We start from the raw sequence: 19184 nt of genomic DNA, 5'->3' as shown, positions 1-19184 counted from the left end.
CTCATAGATTCCCTAGAAGAGGATCTGCCAGGATACTGGGAGCCTTCCTTGTTTCCTCCTGACCTTGCAAGGATACCAGTAGAATGCACACGCAGTCCATCAGGTGTCCCTTGCTCTTGCGGCACGAACAGAGCCTCTCTGCCATTGATCAGTTTCTTTGCTGATTTCACCACAATAGCTCTTCCTGATTCGTCTGTTGAGGTGGCAGCCTGCTCACCCCCGCATGGACGTACCTCTCCATTGACCTCCGAGTGAAGTTCAAAGAGACACAACAAATGTGGCAAACATTCTTCAGTGTAGACTATTTGAGAGTTAGAGTATCTGGCTTAATGGAAAGGCTTCATTTTACATTTTCCATAAGCTAGTTTCTATGATCTCCAGGAACATGTGGGGATGAATAAAAATACTAAATTGCAGAGTTCATTGCCTTGGTAGAAGAAGTGTTCTTACCAGAAATTTTCTGTACCAATGAAAACTATTTCCAAACACATTTCAGTTTCACAAACTGTATAAAAGAAGAATTTGAAATAGCTGAGAAGCAAGAAACCAGAGGCTCTCTCTTACAAAGCCTCAGCCGCTGTGTTGCAAGAGTGCCAGGTCTGACACAATCCCAGGCTGCTTTCCCAGGACCAAGCACTTGGAATTATATTTGGAAAGGACCTTGTCAACATCACCTATAAACGGGAGATGTTTAGATCAGACCTATGATGCCATTGGCATAGGGAACTCCTGGGAAAGAAACTCCCTACTCTGAAGCAGGAATGCAAATGCAAGATACCAGAGAGTAAGAGATAACAAAACTTTCATCTCATAGTCTTTAAGAGGTTCAAATGACATAACAAATGTAAGCATTTACATATCTTAAAGCACTATGCAAAGGTCAGCTGTTATAATTTAAAATAATTCACAATCCTATTTGGACAGAAGTACTTAGAAGAAACTTTTTAAAAAAAATTTTTTACAGTGTAATGAAGCATTGGGATTGCTTAAAATCTGAAATAAGAAAAAAATCTTACCTGAGTTCAAATCCAGCCTCAGACACTTGACATTTACTAGCCGTGTGGCCTTGGGCAAGTCACTTAACCCCAATTGCCTCACCAAAAAAAAAAATTTAATAGATATCTGAGGCTGGATTTGAACTCAGCTCTTCCTAACTCCAGGCCTTGAATTCTATCCACTGCACCACCTAGAATAACTATATTTTGTTACAAATATATAATTACATTTTCAAAATATAAACATTGATACATGTTTGTATGAAGTTTCCTAGACATTCCTAATGTTTTCATTTGAGTCTATTCTTAAACCCCTGTGACCAAAAATGTGTTATTATCAATTGAATGGAAGAATCAAAGAAAAGACTTTGTCCAAGGAAGAACCAAACAGTTGCTTGACCATTTGTCCCAACCCTCTGACAGTGATGACAATATCAAAGTTATCATTACTAGTTATCTAGTGTCATCTAGTTGTACGAGTTTTGATATGTAATTAGTATTCTAGTCTATTAAACTTATTTTGTTTTTGTCAAATACCAGAAGAGGAATTTTATAACCTCATTTCTTTTTTTTTATTTGTTCCAATTACACATAGGAACAATTTTTAACATTCATTTTCTATAATTTTGAGTTTCAAATTCTCTCTCTTCCTCTCCTCCCCATTTTTGAGAAGGCAAGAAATTTTAGATAGATTATGCACGTGAAGTCATGTTAAATATTTCCGTATCAGTCATGTTGTAAAGAAAAAAAAGACACGGACCAAAAAAACCCCCAAGAAAAATAAAGTTTAAAAAACGTTTGCCTTGATCTGCATTCAGACTCCATCAGTTCTTTCTCTAGAGGTGGATGGCGTTCTTCATCCTAAATCCTTCAGAATTCTCATGGATCACTGTATTGCTGAGAATAGCTAAGTCATTCACAGTTGATCATTATATGATACTGCTGTTACTGTGCGCAGTCTTCTCACTTCGCAGCAGTTCATGTCTTTCCAGATTTTTATGAAAGAATCCTGCTTGTCATTTCTTATAGCACAATAGTATTTCATCATAATCGTACACAGCAACCTGTTTAGCCATTCCCCAGTTGATGGGCATCCCCTCAATTTCTAATTCTTTGTCACCACAAAAAGAATTGCTATAGATATTTTGTACATCTAGGATCTTTTCCTTTCCTTTTTTTTTTTTTATCTCTTTGGGATACATACCTAATAGAGGTATTTCTGGGTCAAAGGGTATGTACAGTTTTAAAGCCCTTTGGGCATAATTCCAAATTGGTCTCCAGAGAGGTTGGATCAGTTTACATTTCTACCAATGGTGCTTTAGTGTCCCAATTTTCCCACATCCTCTCCAATATTTGTCATTTCCCTTTCTGTCATATTACCTAATCTGATAGGTATAAAGTGGTACCTCAAAATTGTTTTAATTTGAGTTTCTCTAATCAATAGTGATTTATAACATTTTTTCATAGAACTATAGATAGCTTTGATTTCTTTATCTGAAAACTATCTCTTCATATCTTTTGACTATCAATTGGGGAATGACACATCTCGCTATATACTTGAGAAATGAGACCTTTATCAGCAAAACTTGCTGTAAAAATTTTTTTCTACTGTATTTCCTTCTATCTTTCTCCCTGTTTATCTTACTCTCTTTCCTTTCACCCTGTCCATCCTCAAAAGTGTTTTGCTTCTGAACATCAACCTCACCAATCTGCCTTCCCTTCTAACAGCATACCCCTCGCCCCCTTTCTCTTATTCCCTCCCTCTCCTTCTCTCCTGTAGAGCAAGATAGATTTCTTCTGCTGCTTCTTTTTTTTTTGGCGGGGGGGCTTTTTTGGTGAGGCAATCAGGGTTAAGTGACTTGCCCAGGGTAACACAGCTAGTAAGCGTCATGTGTCTGAGGTTGAATTTGAACTCAGGTCCTCCTGATCCCAAAGCTGGAATTCTATTCACTGCACCACCTAGCTGCCCCTGAGATAGATTTCTATACCCAACTCAGTGTGTATGTTATTCCCTCTTTGAACCAAATTTGATGAGAGATTCGTGAGCTCCCCTCTCCACCTCCCACATCTCTCTCTCTCTTGTAAAAGCTCTTTTTCATCTCTTTTATGTAAGATAATTTACCCCATTCTGCTACTTACTTCCCCTTTCTTCCAGTGAATCCCTCTCTCACCCCTTAATTTTATGTTTTAGATGATCATCCCATCATATTCAACTCACACCCATGTGCCACATGTATATTCCTTCTAGCTGCCCTAATACTGAGGAAGTTCTTAGAAGTTACAAGTGTCATCTTCCCATGTAGGAATGTAAAACAGTTTAACCTTATTGAATCCTTTATGATTTCTCTTTCCTGTTAACCTTTTTATACTTCTCTTGTATTTGAAAGTCAAATTTTCTATTCAGCCCTGGTCTTTTCATCAGGAATGCTTGAAAATCCCCTATTTCATTGAATATCCATTTCCCTCCTGAGGGATTATACTGTTTTGCTGGGTAGGTAATTCTTTTTTTTTGGGGGGGGGTAGGTAATTCTTGGTTGCAATACTAGTTCCTTTGCCCTCTAGCATATCATATTCTAAGTCCTCTGATCCTTTAATGTCAAAGCTATTAAATCTTGTGTTATCCTGACTATGGCTCAATGTATTTGAATTGCTTCTTTTTGGCTGCTTGCAATATTTTCTTCTTGACATGGCAACTCTGGAATTTGGCTATAACATTCTTGGGAGTTTTCATTTGGGGATCTCTTTTAGAAGGTGATCCGTGAATTCTTTCAATTTCTATTTTAACCTCTGGTTCTTGGCTATCAGGGCAGTTTTCCTTGATAACATATTAAAAGATGATGTCTAGGCTCTTTTTTAGATCATGGCTTTTAGGTAATCCAATAATTATTAAATTATCTCTCCTCGATTTTCCAGGTCATTTGTTTTTTCCAATGACATCTTTCACATTTTCTCCTATTTTTTCATTCTTTTGATTTTGTTTTATTGTTTCTTGATGTTTCATAGAGTAATTAGCTTCCATTTGCCCAGTTCTAATTTTTAAGGAATTTATTCAGTGAGCTTTTGTACCTCCATTTCCATTTGGCCAGTTCTACCTTTTGAAAAGTTCTTTTCTTCAGTGAATTTTTCCCCCCATCTTTTTCTATGTGGCCAACTCTGCTTTTTAAGGAATTCCTCTTTGGGTTTTTGTGCCTCTTTTAACATTTTGCTTATTCTGGTTTTTAAGGTATTATTTTCTTCAGTGTTTTTTGTGCCTCCTTTACCAAGCTGTTGACTCTCTTTTCATGATTTTCTTGCAGCACTGTCATTTCTTTTTGCAATTTTACCTCTGCCTCTCTTATTTGATTTTTAAGATATTTTTGAGCTCTTCCAGGAATTCTTTTTTTGACCCTGGTACCAATTCACAATTTTCTTTGAGGCTTTGGATGTGGCTGTTTTGACTTTGTTTTCCTCTGAGTTTGTGTTTTGATCTTCCCTGTCACCATAACTTTTTATGGTCAGGTTTTATAGTCTCTGTTGTTGTTGTTGTTGTTGTTTGCCCATTTTTCTAGCCTATTTCTTGACTTTTAACTTTAAGTTAAAGTTGAGCTCTGTTCCTGGGATGGATGGTGCCCTGTCCCAAGCCTTAAATTTTTCTTGCTGCGTTTTCAGAGCTAGTTCTTGGGGTCTGTCAGTTTTTGGTGCTTCCAAGGTGGTATGATCTAAGGAAAGGCGTGGTCACTACTCTCCTGGCCTGTGCTCTGGTCTGCAAGTGACCATAAGCACTCTTCTTCCCTGGAAACGTGATTAAAGTCACTGTCCTCCTGCAGCTCCACACTCTAGTCTGCTAGAGCTCTTCTTCCTCATCCTGGGACTGTGTTCTGGAACCACATATGGTGAATGCCACAGAGTACTGCACCCAGTATCAGCAAAGGGGTCCCCTATAATCTCCTTCTGACCATTTGTTCAACTCCCTCACCTATCTTTGAGCTGAGAGCTCTAGAAACTTCTGCTGCTGTTTCAGTCACCCCCAAGGCCTGCTGCTGGCTTGCTGGGGTGTGACCTATGCCATGGGAGCACCTTAGTGAGAGATTTTTCCTGCCAGCCTTTTAAATTGTCTTGGGCTGGGAAATTGTTGGTTCTGCCACTCCAGAATTCATTTTGAGGGGTTATTTTAAAGTTTGTAGGGGAATTTGAGAGAGCTCAGGCAAGCCCCTGCCTTTCCTCATTTATTTTTCTAAAAGCTTATTGAACTCTTTTAACATCATCTTCATTTTCCAATACCTCCTACCTCCCCCACCCAGTGGGCCATCCCTTATAATGAAAAGAAAAAGAGAGAGACATCTGTTCAGCAACATTAATCAACATATTGATTGAATCTGACAACACAATATAAGGCCATGTTCAACACCCATAGTCCCTCAGCCTCTACAAAGAAAGAAGGGAGGTTCATACTTAAATCTCTTCTCTAAGGAGGTTAGGCTAAGGAAAATAAATCAACTTGAGAAAGCAGAGACTGGTTTTGCTGATTTCCTCTGTTTTATAAAATCAATAAAATGAATTCTCTGGACTTGAATATTTCAGAAATATCTTCTGAGGGGTTGATTCATTTTATAAAATTAATTATTTTGCTTATCTTAAGGCAGAAGTAATGTGACATGTGCACCACTATAGAAACTCGTTCAATAAATACTTTGGAAAACCAAAACATAATACATTACTATGAGGGCTACAAAGTCTGTTTGAAACAATGTTCATGCATGACCCAAGTTGTGTTGTTTGTTAAATAAATTTTTATTGAGGTCTTTAGTTGTTTAAATCATCGTGGTTTTTTCCCATCATTCTTTCCCTCAAAGAGAGCCATCTCATATAAAAATAATATTTTTTAAATACAGAAAAACAGAGAAAAATGAAGGAGCTGCTGAAGCAGGAGCTGCAGAGCTCCATGGCCAAAGCTATGGGCCGCTCATCAATCGAGTGCGTTAGCCAAGCCCAGGGTTACAATACCTCCAGAGGCTGGGTATTTGTAAAAGTGAACCCCAAGTCAGAGGCCAAAGAGAAGTTTGAAGGTGAAACCTCAAGTTCATTTGCTACCCTGCGAATGAACACGGTGAAAGGACCGAAATCCATGAAAGCGAGAGATGAGTCAGGGTGTGGGAATCTACTGGTGATGGAGCATTTGGACAGGAGATATTTAGAGGCATGCTGCAAAGCGTACAAGAAGCTTGGGAAGACTCTCGGGAAGGAGGAGAACACTGCTGGGAAAGGAGGAGGGCGGGCGGGACTTCAGCTTGTGGAGCAGTTTGAGCTGCACGCGTAACCCGCTGTGGATCCGCCCCCAGGGGGGCATTTGTGCCACGCACCAGATTCAACCCCAGATAGACATGGCGGAGGAGTCTGGCGACAGACAAGGGAGACAACTTGGGTCTCAGCTACAGTTGAAGATACCTGGCGTGTTCCACGGAGATCTCTGGGGACGAAATGTCGCAGAGGATGTGTCCGGGCCAATGATTTTTGGTCCGGCTCCATTTTATGGCCGCTCAGTTTGAGCTTGCTTGCCATGGCTGGAGTGTTTGGGGACTTTGGCAGTTCTTTCTACTCGGCTTACCCCAGCAAAATCCCTAAAGCCCCCGGGTTTGCGAAGCAGCTAAGGCTCTATCAGCTCCGTAACTCCTTGAATCATCGGAATCATTTTGGATCGGGTATAGAGGATCCTCCCTTAATGTAATGAGGAATCCCATAAAATGAGTGTCTCTCTTTTAGTGTTCTGGCCTCAGCCCATTTTGGTGATTCAGATATAGTATCAGTTCTCTAAGGACGCAAGTAACATTATAGTCAAACCTCTGGAGTCTGGGATTTCTCTTGTTCCTGTTCGCTCTTCCCCGAACACCACCATATCCCCAATTTACAAGCCATAAAAATACCTTACAGTTTAGGGAAGAATTTATTTTCAAGTTGAATATTTTGCTAGATGCTAGAGAAAAGAAGCTAGATGAAGCTGTGCTACAGGATAAGGAAACTGTGAAGTAGTGGACGGCAGCATTTAGCCGTCATGTTACCAATATAGAAAAGGAAAAAATAGCGATCAAGCTTGTTTGAAGTGTGAATAAGAAAGTTTGATAGTAAAGAGATACCCTTATTTCTCTCTTGATTACTTAAACACATTCCTTTCAGCTTGTATAGTTCTTAGATGAGCCCTTCTGGTAGCGCAGGTTTTCCTAACCTTGGCCAGCTGTATTCCTACTGCAGAACATAAGAAGTGGTCACTTCTGCTTTTTGATCGGTATGGCTGAAATCTGGAAATGAAAGTCATTCACATTCAGGATCAGTGAATCTTAGAAAAAGAGGTGCAGCAGCCTCTTGTGTTGTCTAATAATAGTGTTCTGTCTCCCCTCCCCCCCCAAGGATCTAGAATCTTTTTACTGATCCAATATCTATTTTTCTTTCTTTTTTAAAGTATGTATGTGTATATGTGTGTGTGTGTATTCAACATTCACTTTTATAAGATTTGAGTTCCAAATTTTTTTCTCCCTCCCTCCTTCCCCTCCCTTCTCTATCCCCGCTCCCCAAGATGGCATGCAATCTGATATAGGCTATTCATGTACAATCATATTAAACGTATTTCCACATTGGTCCTGTTGGGAAAGAATCAGAACAAAAAGGAAAAACCATGAGAAAGAAAAAAAAAACAAAAAGAGCAAATACTCTGCTTCAATCTCCATTCCGATTCCATGCTTCTTTCTCTGGATGTGGATACCATTTTCCATAATGAGTCTTTTGGAATTCCAAGATCTGTTTTTCAAATGTAAGAAATCAAGTGTTTCCATTTTGATGACAGAAATGTAGGTTCGTGAATTGATGAACATAAAACGTTTGGGAGATGGAATTGTATCTCAGGCTACTTACAGATCTGAAGTTATTTCGGAGTACTTTTGAAGGACCATGTTAATTTGTACTCTGTTACCCTGAAATTTGCAGATTAGAAATGTTATCATAATGGAATTGCTGAGTTGGGTCTAGATTTTATCACGCAAAGGGGGCTTCCAGATTATCTAGACACAACACATTTCTTTTTTTCTGTTGCTTCCTTTGCTGTGTGTCCTGATGTAATAACATGAAATGAGCTTTTAAATGCTTTAATGCAGTCCTAGAGAAGTGGAGTAATTTATTTGCTTTTTTATTTACTCCATCTCGTCCTTCCATTTTCCTAAGCCTGGTCAGTTATCTTATTTTCATAGGGTCTTGAACCAAATTGTAAACTTGCTTCACTTACTCAGTATTTCAGCAATGTGGTAAATTTAATGAACAGTGTTGATGCTTATCACCCTCTTCCCATGAGAATTTGAACGATTAGCTGCCTCAGGGAGTGATATCTGAAGTGTTTTTACTTTTGCTGTTCATCTTGTGATTTGGCTAAATAACAGCTGAACATTCCTGTACGGCAATAAAGTAGACAAAGTTTGTTTCTTAAAAGATCCAATAAATAAATAAAGACAAAAACAAAAAGAGGACAAAATCAGCACAATTAATCAACACATTACATTGAAAGTCTGACAACATGTGGAGCACACAACGCCTGTGGACCTCCTGCCTCCTCTGAGAGATGAGTTGTGCTTCATATGTTGTTTCCATTTATTGTGTTCCACTGATCAACTTTTCTATTTTTTATCCAGTGTAAAATTGTTTTGATGAATACAGATTTGTAATATAGTTTGAGATCTGGCATTGCAAGGCCCCTTTCCTTCCCATTTTTTTCATTGATTCCCCTGATATTTTTGACCTTTTGTTCCTCTAGATGAATTCTGTTATTATTTTTTTGACCTCTATAAAGTAATCCTTTGGTAGTTTGATCGGTATGGCACTGAATTAGCCAATTAATTTAGGTAATATTGTCACTTTTATTATACTGGTTTGACCTACCCATAAGCAATTAATATTTCTCCAGTAATTTAGATCTATCTGTATTTATTCCAAGAATGCTTTGTAATTGTGTTCATAGAGTTCCTGTCTGTGACTTGGTAGACTCTCAGCTATTTTATGTTCTCCAATAGTTATTTTAAATAGAATTTCTCTTTCTATTTCTTCCTGCTAGATTTTGTTGGTCATGTACCGAAATGCTGACAAATTCTGCAGGTTTATTTTACATTCTGATTAGTTTTTTAGTTGGCTTTTGAGGGGTCTGTAGTTAAACTGTCATATCACCTGCAAATAGCGATAGTTTTGTTCCCTCATTTGCACAGGCTTATTCCTTCCATTCCTTTTTGTCCACTGCTTCTGTCAAGCGTTTCCGGTCCAGTGCTGAACGGTGATGATGGATATTCTTGTTTCGTTCCTGATCTTATTGGAAAAACGTCTGGCTTGTCCCCAGCGCAGACGATACTGGCTCTCGGTTTTAGGTAAATACTAATGACTTTAAGGGAAGACCTGCTACTTTTTATGCTTTCTACTGTTGTTAATAGGGATAGGTGTTGTATTTTGTCAAAAGCTTTTTATACATTGATTGAAATCATAGGATTTTTGTTGTTTTTCATCTTCATACGGTCAGCTGTGTTTATGATTTTCCCAACATTGAGCCAGTCTTGCATTTCTGGTTTAAATCTAGCCAGATCATAGTATATGATCTTTGCGATTTATTGCTGGTCTCCTTGCTAATGTTTTATTTGAAGCTCTTGCATCAGTATTAATTAGGAAAATTGGTCTATAGTTTTCTTTCTATGTTTTGACTCCCTCTGGTTCATGACATAGTTGGCATGATGATAGACATCACCATCCCACAAATAGGATTGTTATTATACTACATGCTCAGTTGTCCTTTGAGATAATGACTGAAACCATGTTACTTTCTAGCTTTTCAAATTAGGGCAAGGGAATAGAGTAATTTCATGTCACTCTCACTGAGTTCTAGCAAAGATAGGAGGTCTTAGGGCAGGGAGATCTCCAAATGGTCGTGAATTATGGAGTCAACCTTCTATTATGAACAGAGCAGCATGCCCTTGATTTCAAATGACCCATTCTTTGGAAAGTGGCCTTCACCTCCATTGACATCTATAACTAAAAGAGCTAGGAATGTAGAAGACACTGTTTTTTCATTGATTTCCTTGTTATTTTTTGGCCTTTTGTTCCTGTTATTTCGTATCCTGTTGTTATTTTCTAATCCTTTGGTAATTTGATTAATATGGCACTGAATAAGTGAGTTAATTTAGGTAGTATTGCCGTTTTTATTATATTGCCTCAGCCTACCTATAAACAATGAATATTTCTCCAGTAATTGAGATCTGTCTTTATTTATACAAAAAGCAGTTTGTAATTGCATTCATGTAATTCCTGTGTGTGACTTGGCAGGTAGACTCTCAGGTATTTTATATTCTCTGTAGTTTTTTGTTTGTTTGTTTTTAGGCAATTAGGGTTAAATGACTTGCCCAGGGTCACACAGCTAGTGTCAAGTGTTTGGTCTGTGGCCGGATTTGAACTCAGGTCATCCTGACTTCAGGGCTGGGGCTCTATCCACTGTGCCACCGAGCTGCCCCTTGTAGTTATTTTTAAGTGGAGTTTCTCTTTCTATCTCTTCCTGCTATAGTTTGTTGGTCACATAGAAAAATGCTGATTTGTGCAGGTTTATTTTATATCCTGCAACTTTGCTGAAGTTGTTCATTGTTTAATTAATCAAATAATTAAAGTCACCCTTAGAGGGTTTAAGCAGCACGCTTGGATCCTAGGAGCCCGACAAGAAGTATGTGAACTGACTTTATTAGAAAGTAGGAAGGGCTTCCAGACATACGTCTTTTGGGATCTTTCTCTTGACCTCATGCTTCTTCATCCTGGGTGGGCAGAGAACTTTTTGGCTTGACTTTCTCAGTTCTGCCTTTCCTTTTGTGAAATATGGAGTAGTAGAGAGTATAGTGATTTCTCAGCTACGGGACAAAGATAGATAGAAGGCTCCTCTTCTGATGGGCAAAGAAACAACCAGAAATCTTTTCATCTTTTTCTTCCATTTTCTATTCTTCCTTTTTTTTTTTTTTTTGCTTAGAGTTGGGAAGTCTATATGGCCTTGTGTAATGACAGAACAAACTGGGCCCTAGAAATAGAATGCCCTGCTGTATATTATTTTATTTAATCCTCATTCCCCTGTGAGGGTATGTGTTTGTTGTTGTTCAGTTGTGCTCTACTCTTTGTGACCCAGTGGACCTTAGCACGCCAATGCTGTCTCTGGGGTTTTCTTGGCAAAGATACTGCAGTGGTTTGCTATTTCCTTCTCCAGTGGATTAAGGCAAAGAGCGGTTAAATGACTTACCCAAGATCACACAATTAATAGATATCTGAGGGGCAGCTAGGTGGCACAGTGGATAGAGCTCCAGCCTCGGAATCAGGAGGATCTGAGTTGAGTTCAAATCTGGCCTCAGACACTTGATACTTAACTAGCTGTGTGACCCTGGGCAAGTCACTTAACCTCGATTGCCTCACCAAAAAGAAAAATTTAATAGATATCTGAGGCTGGATTTGAACTCAGGGTCTTCCTGACTCTAGACCCAGTGCTCTATCCACTGAGCCATTTAGCTGACTCCATGAAATGTGTACTACAGGTATTATCTGTATTTTACAAATAGGAAAATGCATTCACCCTTCAGAGGGTGAAATGATCTGTCCATGATCACAGAGCCAGGAAATATCAAAGGAGGGTTCTGGATTCAGATCTTGCCAGAATCTAAATCCTTCTTCCCATATATCATATTATATCCCAATCCTTGGCTTCCTTCAAGATTCTGTTCAGGGGCCACCTTCAACAGGAAGCCTTTCTTGATCATCCCTTTATTTATGTGTCCATGATTTATAACCTCAGTAGAATGTAAGCTCCTTGAAGGCAGAGGTATTTCATTTTTGCCTGTATATCCCACATCTAGCAATAATGTTGCTATAGGTGCTCAATAAATGTTCATTGAAATGAAATCCTTTTTTCAGAAATATGTGTACCCAATTCCTTGCCTCACTACTTTTCACTGCAACTAAAATTAGTCTTTGCAATTAACAAGTTCAGCAGAATTTTAGTATTTTCACTTACATTTTTGGCAGTTGTTTTTATTTTTCTTCTGGTTCAATCTGCATTTTATAAGTTCTTATAAGTCTTTCCATGTTTCTCTGAATTCCTCATATCTGTTAACTAAAGCACAATGACATTCTACCACATTTACATACCAAATTTAATTCAATCATGCCTTAATTGAGTAGTATCCACTTTTCCAGTTTTTTTTTACTACTACAAAAAGTGCTGATATGAATATTTTGCTATATTCTATTGGTATTTTCAAGGAATTCTGTACTTATGTGCTAAAAAGAAAACACACCTGTCCCAGTCTTTAAGAATTAGTCTGCTTTTAAGAAATAAGTTCAGATAACCTTCAAGCAAAAGACCCTTGTCCAAATTTTTACCCACTCTTGGGTAACTGCTGCCATGTGGGAGAGACATAGATTTTTTTTTTCTTCAGTGATGACCTTTTCTTAGATATCTTCTGCTCTTGGTATTTCCTTTCCACTGTGGGAGTACCGAATACTTACCAGCAGCTATCATTGAGATTTCAAAAAACTATTACTCCATGTGGAAATCTTAGGATACAAGAATTGCTCCCATTAGCTTTACAAAAGTTTACATGTAGAACAGAATTTACAACTGTCAGCAGAGGTGTCCAACTTGTTGCTTGCAAAACTCCCCAGAGTGAGTAAACTAGATTAAAATGGAATTGAGAACTGTTAAACAAAATAAATAAAAGACAAAACATGTTCCTTTGTGATTTTCTAAGTCAACACGCAGCCCAAAGTGATTCATTTCTAGTTGAATTTGACATCACTGGTATACAGTTTCACTTTTTTGGTTGAGCCCTCCAGTGTGGATGAAATCTCTTTCCATTTAGGACCCAGACCTTTTCTGAGATCTTCTGGCCAGAGCTCCCTTCCCTCCTTCATTTCACATCACTCACATGCCTCTCTGCATTATTTCCTCCTCCATGAAGAGGTGACCCCATCCCTTGCCAAGGCAAACCCCTCTACACATACATGATCCTGATGGGGTGATGGGATCTGAACCCTGAATTTTCCCATTTTAGCAACCCAGTTCCTGGCTTCTAGCCTAAGACATATGGCCCACCTCAACCCACCTAGATTACTTAGTTTACTTGATACTCTTTAATCCCATCTGGACTGGCTCACTTTTGACCCTTGCCCACCCTAGGCTATTTGCCACTCCCTAATCCCATTAAGATCTTTCTCAATGACCCTTTCCCCCTTTTTTTGTATACAAGTATCAGTCCCATCCTCATTAAATCTGAAGATTCTCTAGGAACCCTGCCTACTCCTATTGGCATTACAATACTGCAGATTTACTAGGATTCTTGCCTGCTCTATTGGCATTATAATAAACCTCACTACTTTGACTGAAAGAAAGCTTGAGTGGCTGAATTCTTTTCAGGCAGACCTCTCTGTGCTCTTACATTTAGGGATTCCCAGCACCTAAAACCACAACAATCCCATTCCATCCCATCTTCTCCACTAGATTTCCCTTCTTTCATCCCCACTTTTTCATTTAACTTCAATCTCTCCCAGTCTCCTGGCTGCTTTGCTGCCTATAAACATGACCATATTGCTCTCATACACCTCCCAAAAACCTTAGTCTGTCCATGCCTATCATCCTATATTTCTCCTCTCTTTCAGGGCTAAACTTCCTGAGAAGGCCATCTACTACTGCTGTATCTACTTTCTTTCCTCTCACTCTCTTAACTCTCTGCAGTCTGACTTCCAGCCTTATCATTCAATAGAAATTACTCTCCAAAGTTATCAGTGATCTAATTGCCAAATCTAATGGCCCCTTCTAAATCTTCTTTATCTCTCTGTAGCCTTTGACACTATAGATCACCCTTTCCTCTTTAGTTTTTATGACAATTTATTCCAGGGTCATCTGAGTCCAGTGGCAAGACATAAGTCAGGATGGCTGGAGATGACCTCCAAATCCAGTGGGACCTTGGCCTTTTAAGCTAAGGTCTTTCCCAGGTCTCAGTTTGTCTGAGGCAACACCCATTCAGTGATTTAAGGCTAAGTAAGAAAAGAGGCAAAAGATGGCCTAGTTTGCCTGTTAAAAAAAAAATCAAACTGGGAGAGAAAGATCCCCAGTTTCTGGCCAGAACAGAAATAATTGCTATTTACACTCCATCTGAGCCATCAAAACTCAAACAACGATCAAATGAGATTTAGGCTGGGACCTATTTTTGGCCAATCAGTGACAGCCAGAGTGATTTGGGTTTAAAGCATGGTCAGGCAGCTCCACTTGAATCCCAATGGACTGCATCAAAGCCTGGTTTTCCAGAGCTCTACTTCAAGAAATCATAAATGAAACTATAAGGGCAACCACACCCTTACACATATGTGGGTGCCCTGCCCAAAGGAAAATACATTTTGATCACTGAAACCTCATAAGATATCTTGAGGTTTAGGGCCCAGACTTTTTTTTCTCTCCCCTACTTATTTATTCTATCATTTTCTAAAAAAACTGGGACAATTAACTCTTTCGTCCCACTTAGTTTCATTTAATATAGAAGCTGCAGGGTCCTGTGTAATCCCGACTGTGGTTCCATGATATTTACATTGTTTCTTTCTGGTTGCTTGCAGTATTTTCTCTTTGACCTGGTAATTTTGGAATTTGGCTACTATATTCCTTGGTGTTTTCAATTTGGGATCTCTTTCAGGAGGTGATTGGTGGATTCTATGGCTATTTTACTGTCTGGTTCTAGGACCTCAGGGCAGTTTTCCTTTATGATTTCCTGAAAGATACTGATCAGGCTCTTTTTTTCATCATGATTTTCAGGTAGTCCAATGATTTTTAAATTGTCTCTCCTGGATCAATTTTCCAGGTCAGTTGTTTTACCAATGAGATATTTTACATTTTCATCTATTTTTTCATTCTCTTGCTCTTGTTTGACTGATTCGTGCTCTCTCATACAGCCATTAGCTTCCATCTGCTCAATTCTAATTTTTAACAAATTGTTTTCTTCTATTAGATTTTGTGCCTCCTTCCCCATTTGGCCAACTGTATTTTTTAGGGACTTGTTTTCTTCAGTGTACTTTTTTTCCAGTTGGCCAATTGTATCTTTTTAAGGACTTGTTTTCTGCAGTTAATTTTTGTCCTTCCTCTTCCAAGCTATTGACTCTCTCTTGCATACCTCTCATTTCTTTGCCCATTTTTTCTTCTACCTCTCTCATCTGATTTTTAAAATCCCTTACTACCTAGTTCTAAAAGTTTCCTAAGTCTTTTTTCTTTAAAAGACCAAATTTTAACTCCTTGAAAGCAAGAGAGAAAAATATGTCCATATTTCTAAGTCTCATTGTTTTCTCAGTCCATATAGTACCATGAACATGGGTACTGCTAAACCTTCTAACTCCTGTATACATAGGCATACAGGAGAAAGTTTGTTTTTCAGGGGTGGTAGTGGTGGTAATTGTGGCAAGAGGGACTGTAAGGGCACTTTCAGTTTTCCTAGATGAAGTCTCTTTGTTTACTGCCCCCCTTTACTAAGGGTTCAATGTAACACTTGATTTTTATAAGCAGAACACCAACAAAGAAACAAAACCACATTTTTAAATAGGCTTTTATTATACAGTATAAAGTTAGGAAAATCCTATCAATTTGAAAGTTACAGTATTAATTCCATACCCCAAATAAGAAAGCACCACATTGTAAAATTACATGAATAAGAAATAACTGAAAACTGTATAAATTAAAATGGTCTATTCACTAATCATGAAATTTAGAAACCTTTTCTTTACCAAAGGTCTAAATGTGAATTTCTAGTACTATAATATTTACAAAGATGATCTTCATCATGGCACACAAGGATAAAATGGCATAAAATGGTAGCAAAAAAAGACAAGGTAGGACTTCCTTGGTGAAGTAATGCATAAAGGTTAACAACATTGGTTTCTCTGCACTTGTAACTTCAGTTTAATATTTTTCAAGTTAAAAAAATCCCATTAACTCTGCTCTAAAAAAGTAATGTGTTCATAGCTCCTGGAAAGAACTTTTTTCCAGAGATTATTTAATTACCTGGAAAATCTGTTAAGACTTCCTTTCATGTAAATAATAAAAGTCTGCAATTTTATTTTTCATGCAAAATCCATTAGCAGAGAAATAAGTGAGCACAGGAAAAAAAATTTTAATGGCTAGGGAATAAATTTTATATCTTTAGTGAATTAAATGAGGAAATGAAGCACAATCATTTTACCAACCAACAAATACATATTTTTAAAAGCTACTGAATAAAAAACCCTGAATTCATATTTCACTAAAGCCAATCTTCCAAAAGATTTCAATTACTGAATAACACTGCATATGAAAATGAGATAATAATGCTAACCACTGGATAGTAAGCATCACATTATCTCCAAAAGATATGTCTGTGGAAAAACTACAATTAACACATCTCTGTAGTAGGGCAAACTTCTTCAGTTTTTTCTCTCTCTCTAAAAACTCACTGGTAATTAAGTTTTCCAAGTAATTTTATGATACTTGTTTACTGGCATTTTGCAGAATTCAAAATGAAAATATTTTTAAATTGTAAAGGCACACAGTCATTCAAATATTCTCACAAGGCTGAGAACTCCTGTTTAAAATAATTTATACTCAGGACTGCTCAATATATATTTCAAAACAAAGTCAATCCTAGGAATTGGTACATTTCTTAAATATCCCTGAAACTAAACAATATTTCTTGGAAGTTTCTCTATTCTAGCTTTATGTTTGTTAAGTATAAAAAGAAACCACTACCAAAACTATGCACATTAAGAAGCCATTTCTTCTCTAACTTAAAAAGTTACTAATTTGATCACACTGATCATAAAACTATACTAAAATTCAAACTCTGAACTTTACAAATTACCTAATTTGGCATTTTCTATAAAAGAAGTCAACAAAACAAAACCTCACAGGACCATTAAAAGTTGAAATTACAAAATAAAATCACAATGTGAAAATATAGGTCTTGGCTTAAATTACAGGCATAGAAAACAAGTACAACATTTCAGTAATTATATACCACTCAAATTTATGTGAGGGTGTTCTTAAAAAAATATTTGGCAATAACTAAAAGGTCATTCAGGAAAAGAAAATACTGATGACATAGCACTTTGGTATAAAATACACAGACTGTGCCAAATTTCTATTATCTTCCTAAGTTCTGGATTAGGGAAGGGTTTAATAATCATTATTATTCTCAGGGTGACACCTGAAAAAAACCAACACTTGGTTGAGATCTAAGCATGAAAAGACATTATCTGACTCCCCCTCCACCACTGGCATAAGTTTCTGATTATTAAAGCAACATTAACTGAATTAGTTTCTTATGGAATTTGAAGATGTTTGTGACAAATCACAGGTATGGTTCAGTTGACAATCCTAAAAATAAGGTTACTAACTTCAACATAGAACAAAGAATGAATCCAAATGTTTTTGAAAATTCATACCATATAAGCCAGAGTATTAAATTGAGAAATTTAATTTCATTGGTTCTTTTTATACTGTCAATGAATGTTCCATGAATAAATTCTTTTAATTAGAACTAAACTTCTATCAACACTAAAGAAAGCTATCTGTATTCATTTACATTTTATCAAGTTTCCTGTTAAAAACATGACTCAGATACATTAAAAACACGTAGCTGGGAGATCTTCAAAACGGTGATGCCGCCCCAGCTTAGTGTTTCCAGATGCCGCCATGTGCTTGTCCTTCTCACAAGAACACTGGATGGAAATGCCTGGTATAAGAACCTTAGACATGGTAATCATCCCAGTTACGCTCAACAAGCATATTTACGGAGAAAGCGGTCAAATGCATCATAGATGGCTTGCCTAGAATAGAGTAAATGAAAGAACAGGCAATCAACATAAAATTAAGCTGTACAGGCACTATGTTTATAAACAAAGAGGCTCAACTGGTTCCCAAATAAGGCAAGGTTCATCTACCCAGAACTCCCCTCTGTCTAACGAGTCACACCAGAGCCAGGATGAGTGCAGGGGTAGAACCCTGGAAATGAGTCACTACTATTGCAAGAAAACTAAAAAAATACAACCACAATAGATTTATGTAGCTGCAACATTGCATGTTAAGTCATGACAGGAGGTAAATTCGTTCTACTGTCATTTTATCTTGGAACACTCTTTTGAGGCTGTGCCCCAAGTGATAATCATGATCGTGATGATCATGTGTCCTCTACAAAGTGATCAAAGTTGATTACATACGTTAAAAAATAATTAGCTCTCCGGGTCACTAGAAATCTGTATTCCCTGCAACCTAAAACCAAAAGGTTGAATTATCTATACTAGCTTAATAAAGTATTTGATTAGGAAATTAATTCAATTTTGTAGAATTCTATTAAAAACATGTTTAGATATTTGTGGCACACATATACACACATTAAAAAATATGTGTGTATGATGCTACACTCTCAAATGCCAAAGTTATGGTATATAAACATGATGAAATACTATATGAAAAATGAAAGGGATTGTTTCAGAGAAACACAGATTTTTATGAACTGATGCCAAGTTAAATGAGCAAAATCAGGAGAACAATTTACACAGCAACATCAATATTGTAAAGATAATCAACTGTATAAGATCACTCTGATCAACACAATGACCCATTACAATTCCAAAGGATTCTAGATAGAGAACTGAGGTACTCAGAGTGTATACTGAAACTTTTTCCTCTCTCTCTCAGAACATGGCTAATACAGAAATTTGTTTCGCATGCCTTCATAGTGGTAATGGGTTTTGTATTTCTTGCCTTTTCAATGGGTAAGGGAGGGAAAGAACTTAAGACTGAAAAAAAAAGAGCAAAAAACATTTGTTTCCTGAGTATATGTTTGACGACTTGTTTTTGGTTGACAGCTTCATAAGAAAAAAATTTTGTTTAAAACCACAAACAAATGTTAACCTGATTCCTTTTCCATCCCACCGCTTAGCTCGTCCTCTCAGAAAACGATCTCACTGACGCACTCTAGTGAAAACATGGAGGCAATGGACTGGCTGTAAGCTCCCTCTCTATACCCATTGCAAGCACACTTGTGTCTTTATTCCAGTCTGAGTAAGAGGTAGCCCTGCTCTGCAGGGCCAGTGTGTTACATGTCCTTCCCTTCTCCAGAGATACTTATTCTCTAGAATGTAAACTCCTTAAGATAG

At 37.6% G+C, this 19184-nt stretch overlaps 1 protein-coding gene and 1 pseudogene across 1 annotated transcript in view; one reads left to right on the top strand and one right to left on the bottom strand.

Moving 5' to 3' along the window:
• Nucleotides 1-5880: 5880 nt before the first annotated feature.
• On the top strand, nt 5881-6719 carry LOC110209842 (ketosamine-3-kinase pseudogene; annotated as a pseudogene).
• Nucleotides 6720-15582: 8863 nt separating this feature from the next.
• ABHD18 (abhydrolase domain containing 18) overlaps nt 15583-19184 on the bottom strand; it is a 46245-nt gene continuing 42643 nt past the window's right edge. The window contains exon 12 of the mRNA XM_020988564.2: nt 15583-17852. Within this exon, the coding sequence (XP_020844223.1) occupies nt 17801-17852 (52 nt within the window). The 3' untranslated portion in view covers nt 15583-17800. The remainder of the gene's footprint in view (nt 17853-19184) is intronic.

This window comes from Phascolarctos cinereus, unplaced genomic scaffold, assembly GCF_003287225.1.
Source record: "Phascolarctos cinereus isolate Bilbo 61053 unplaced genomic scaffold, phaCin_HiC Scaffold_9;HRSCAF=440, whole genome shotgun sequence".
Lineage (NCBI taxonomy): Eukaryota > Metazoa > Chordata > Mammalia > Diprotodontia > Phascolarctidae > Phascolarctos > Phascolarctos cinereus.
The sequence above is the reverse complement of the archived record's forward strand: the minus strand, read 5'-3'. Positions and strand labels throughout refer to the sequence as shown.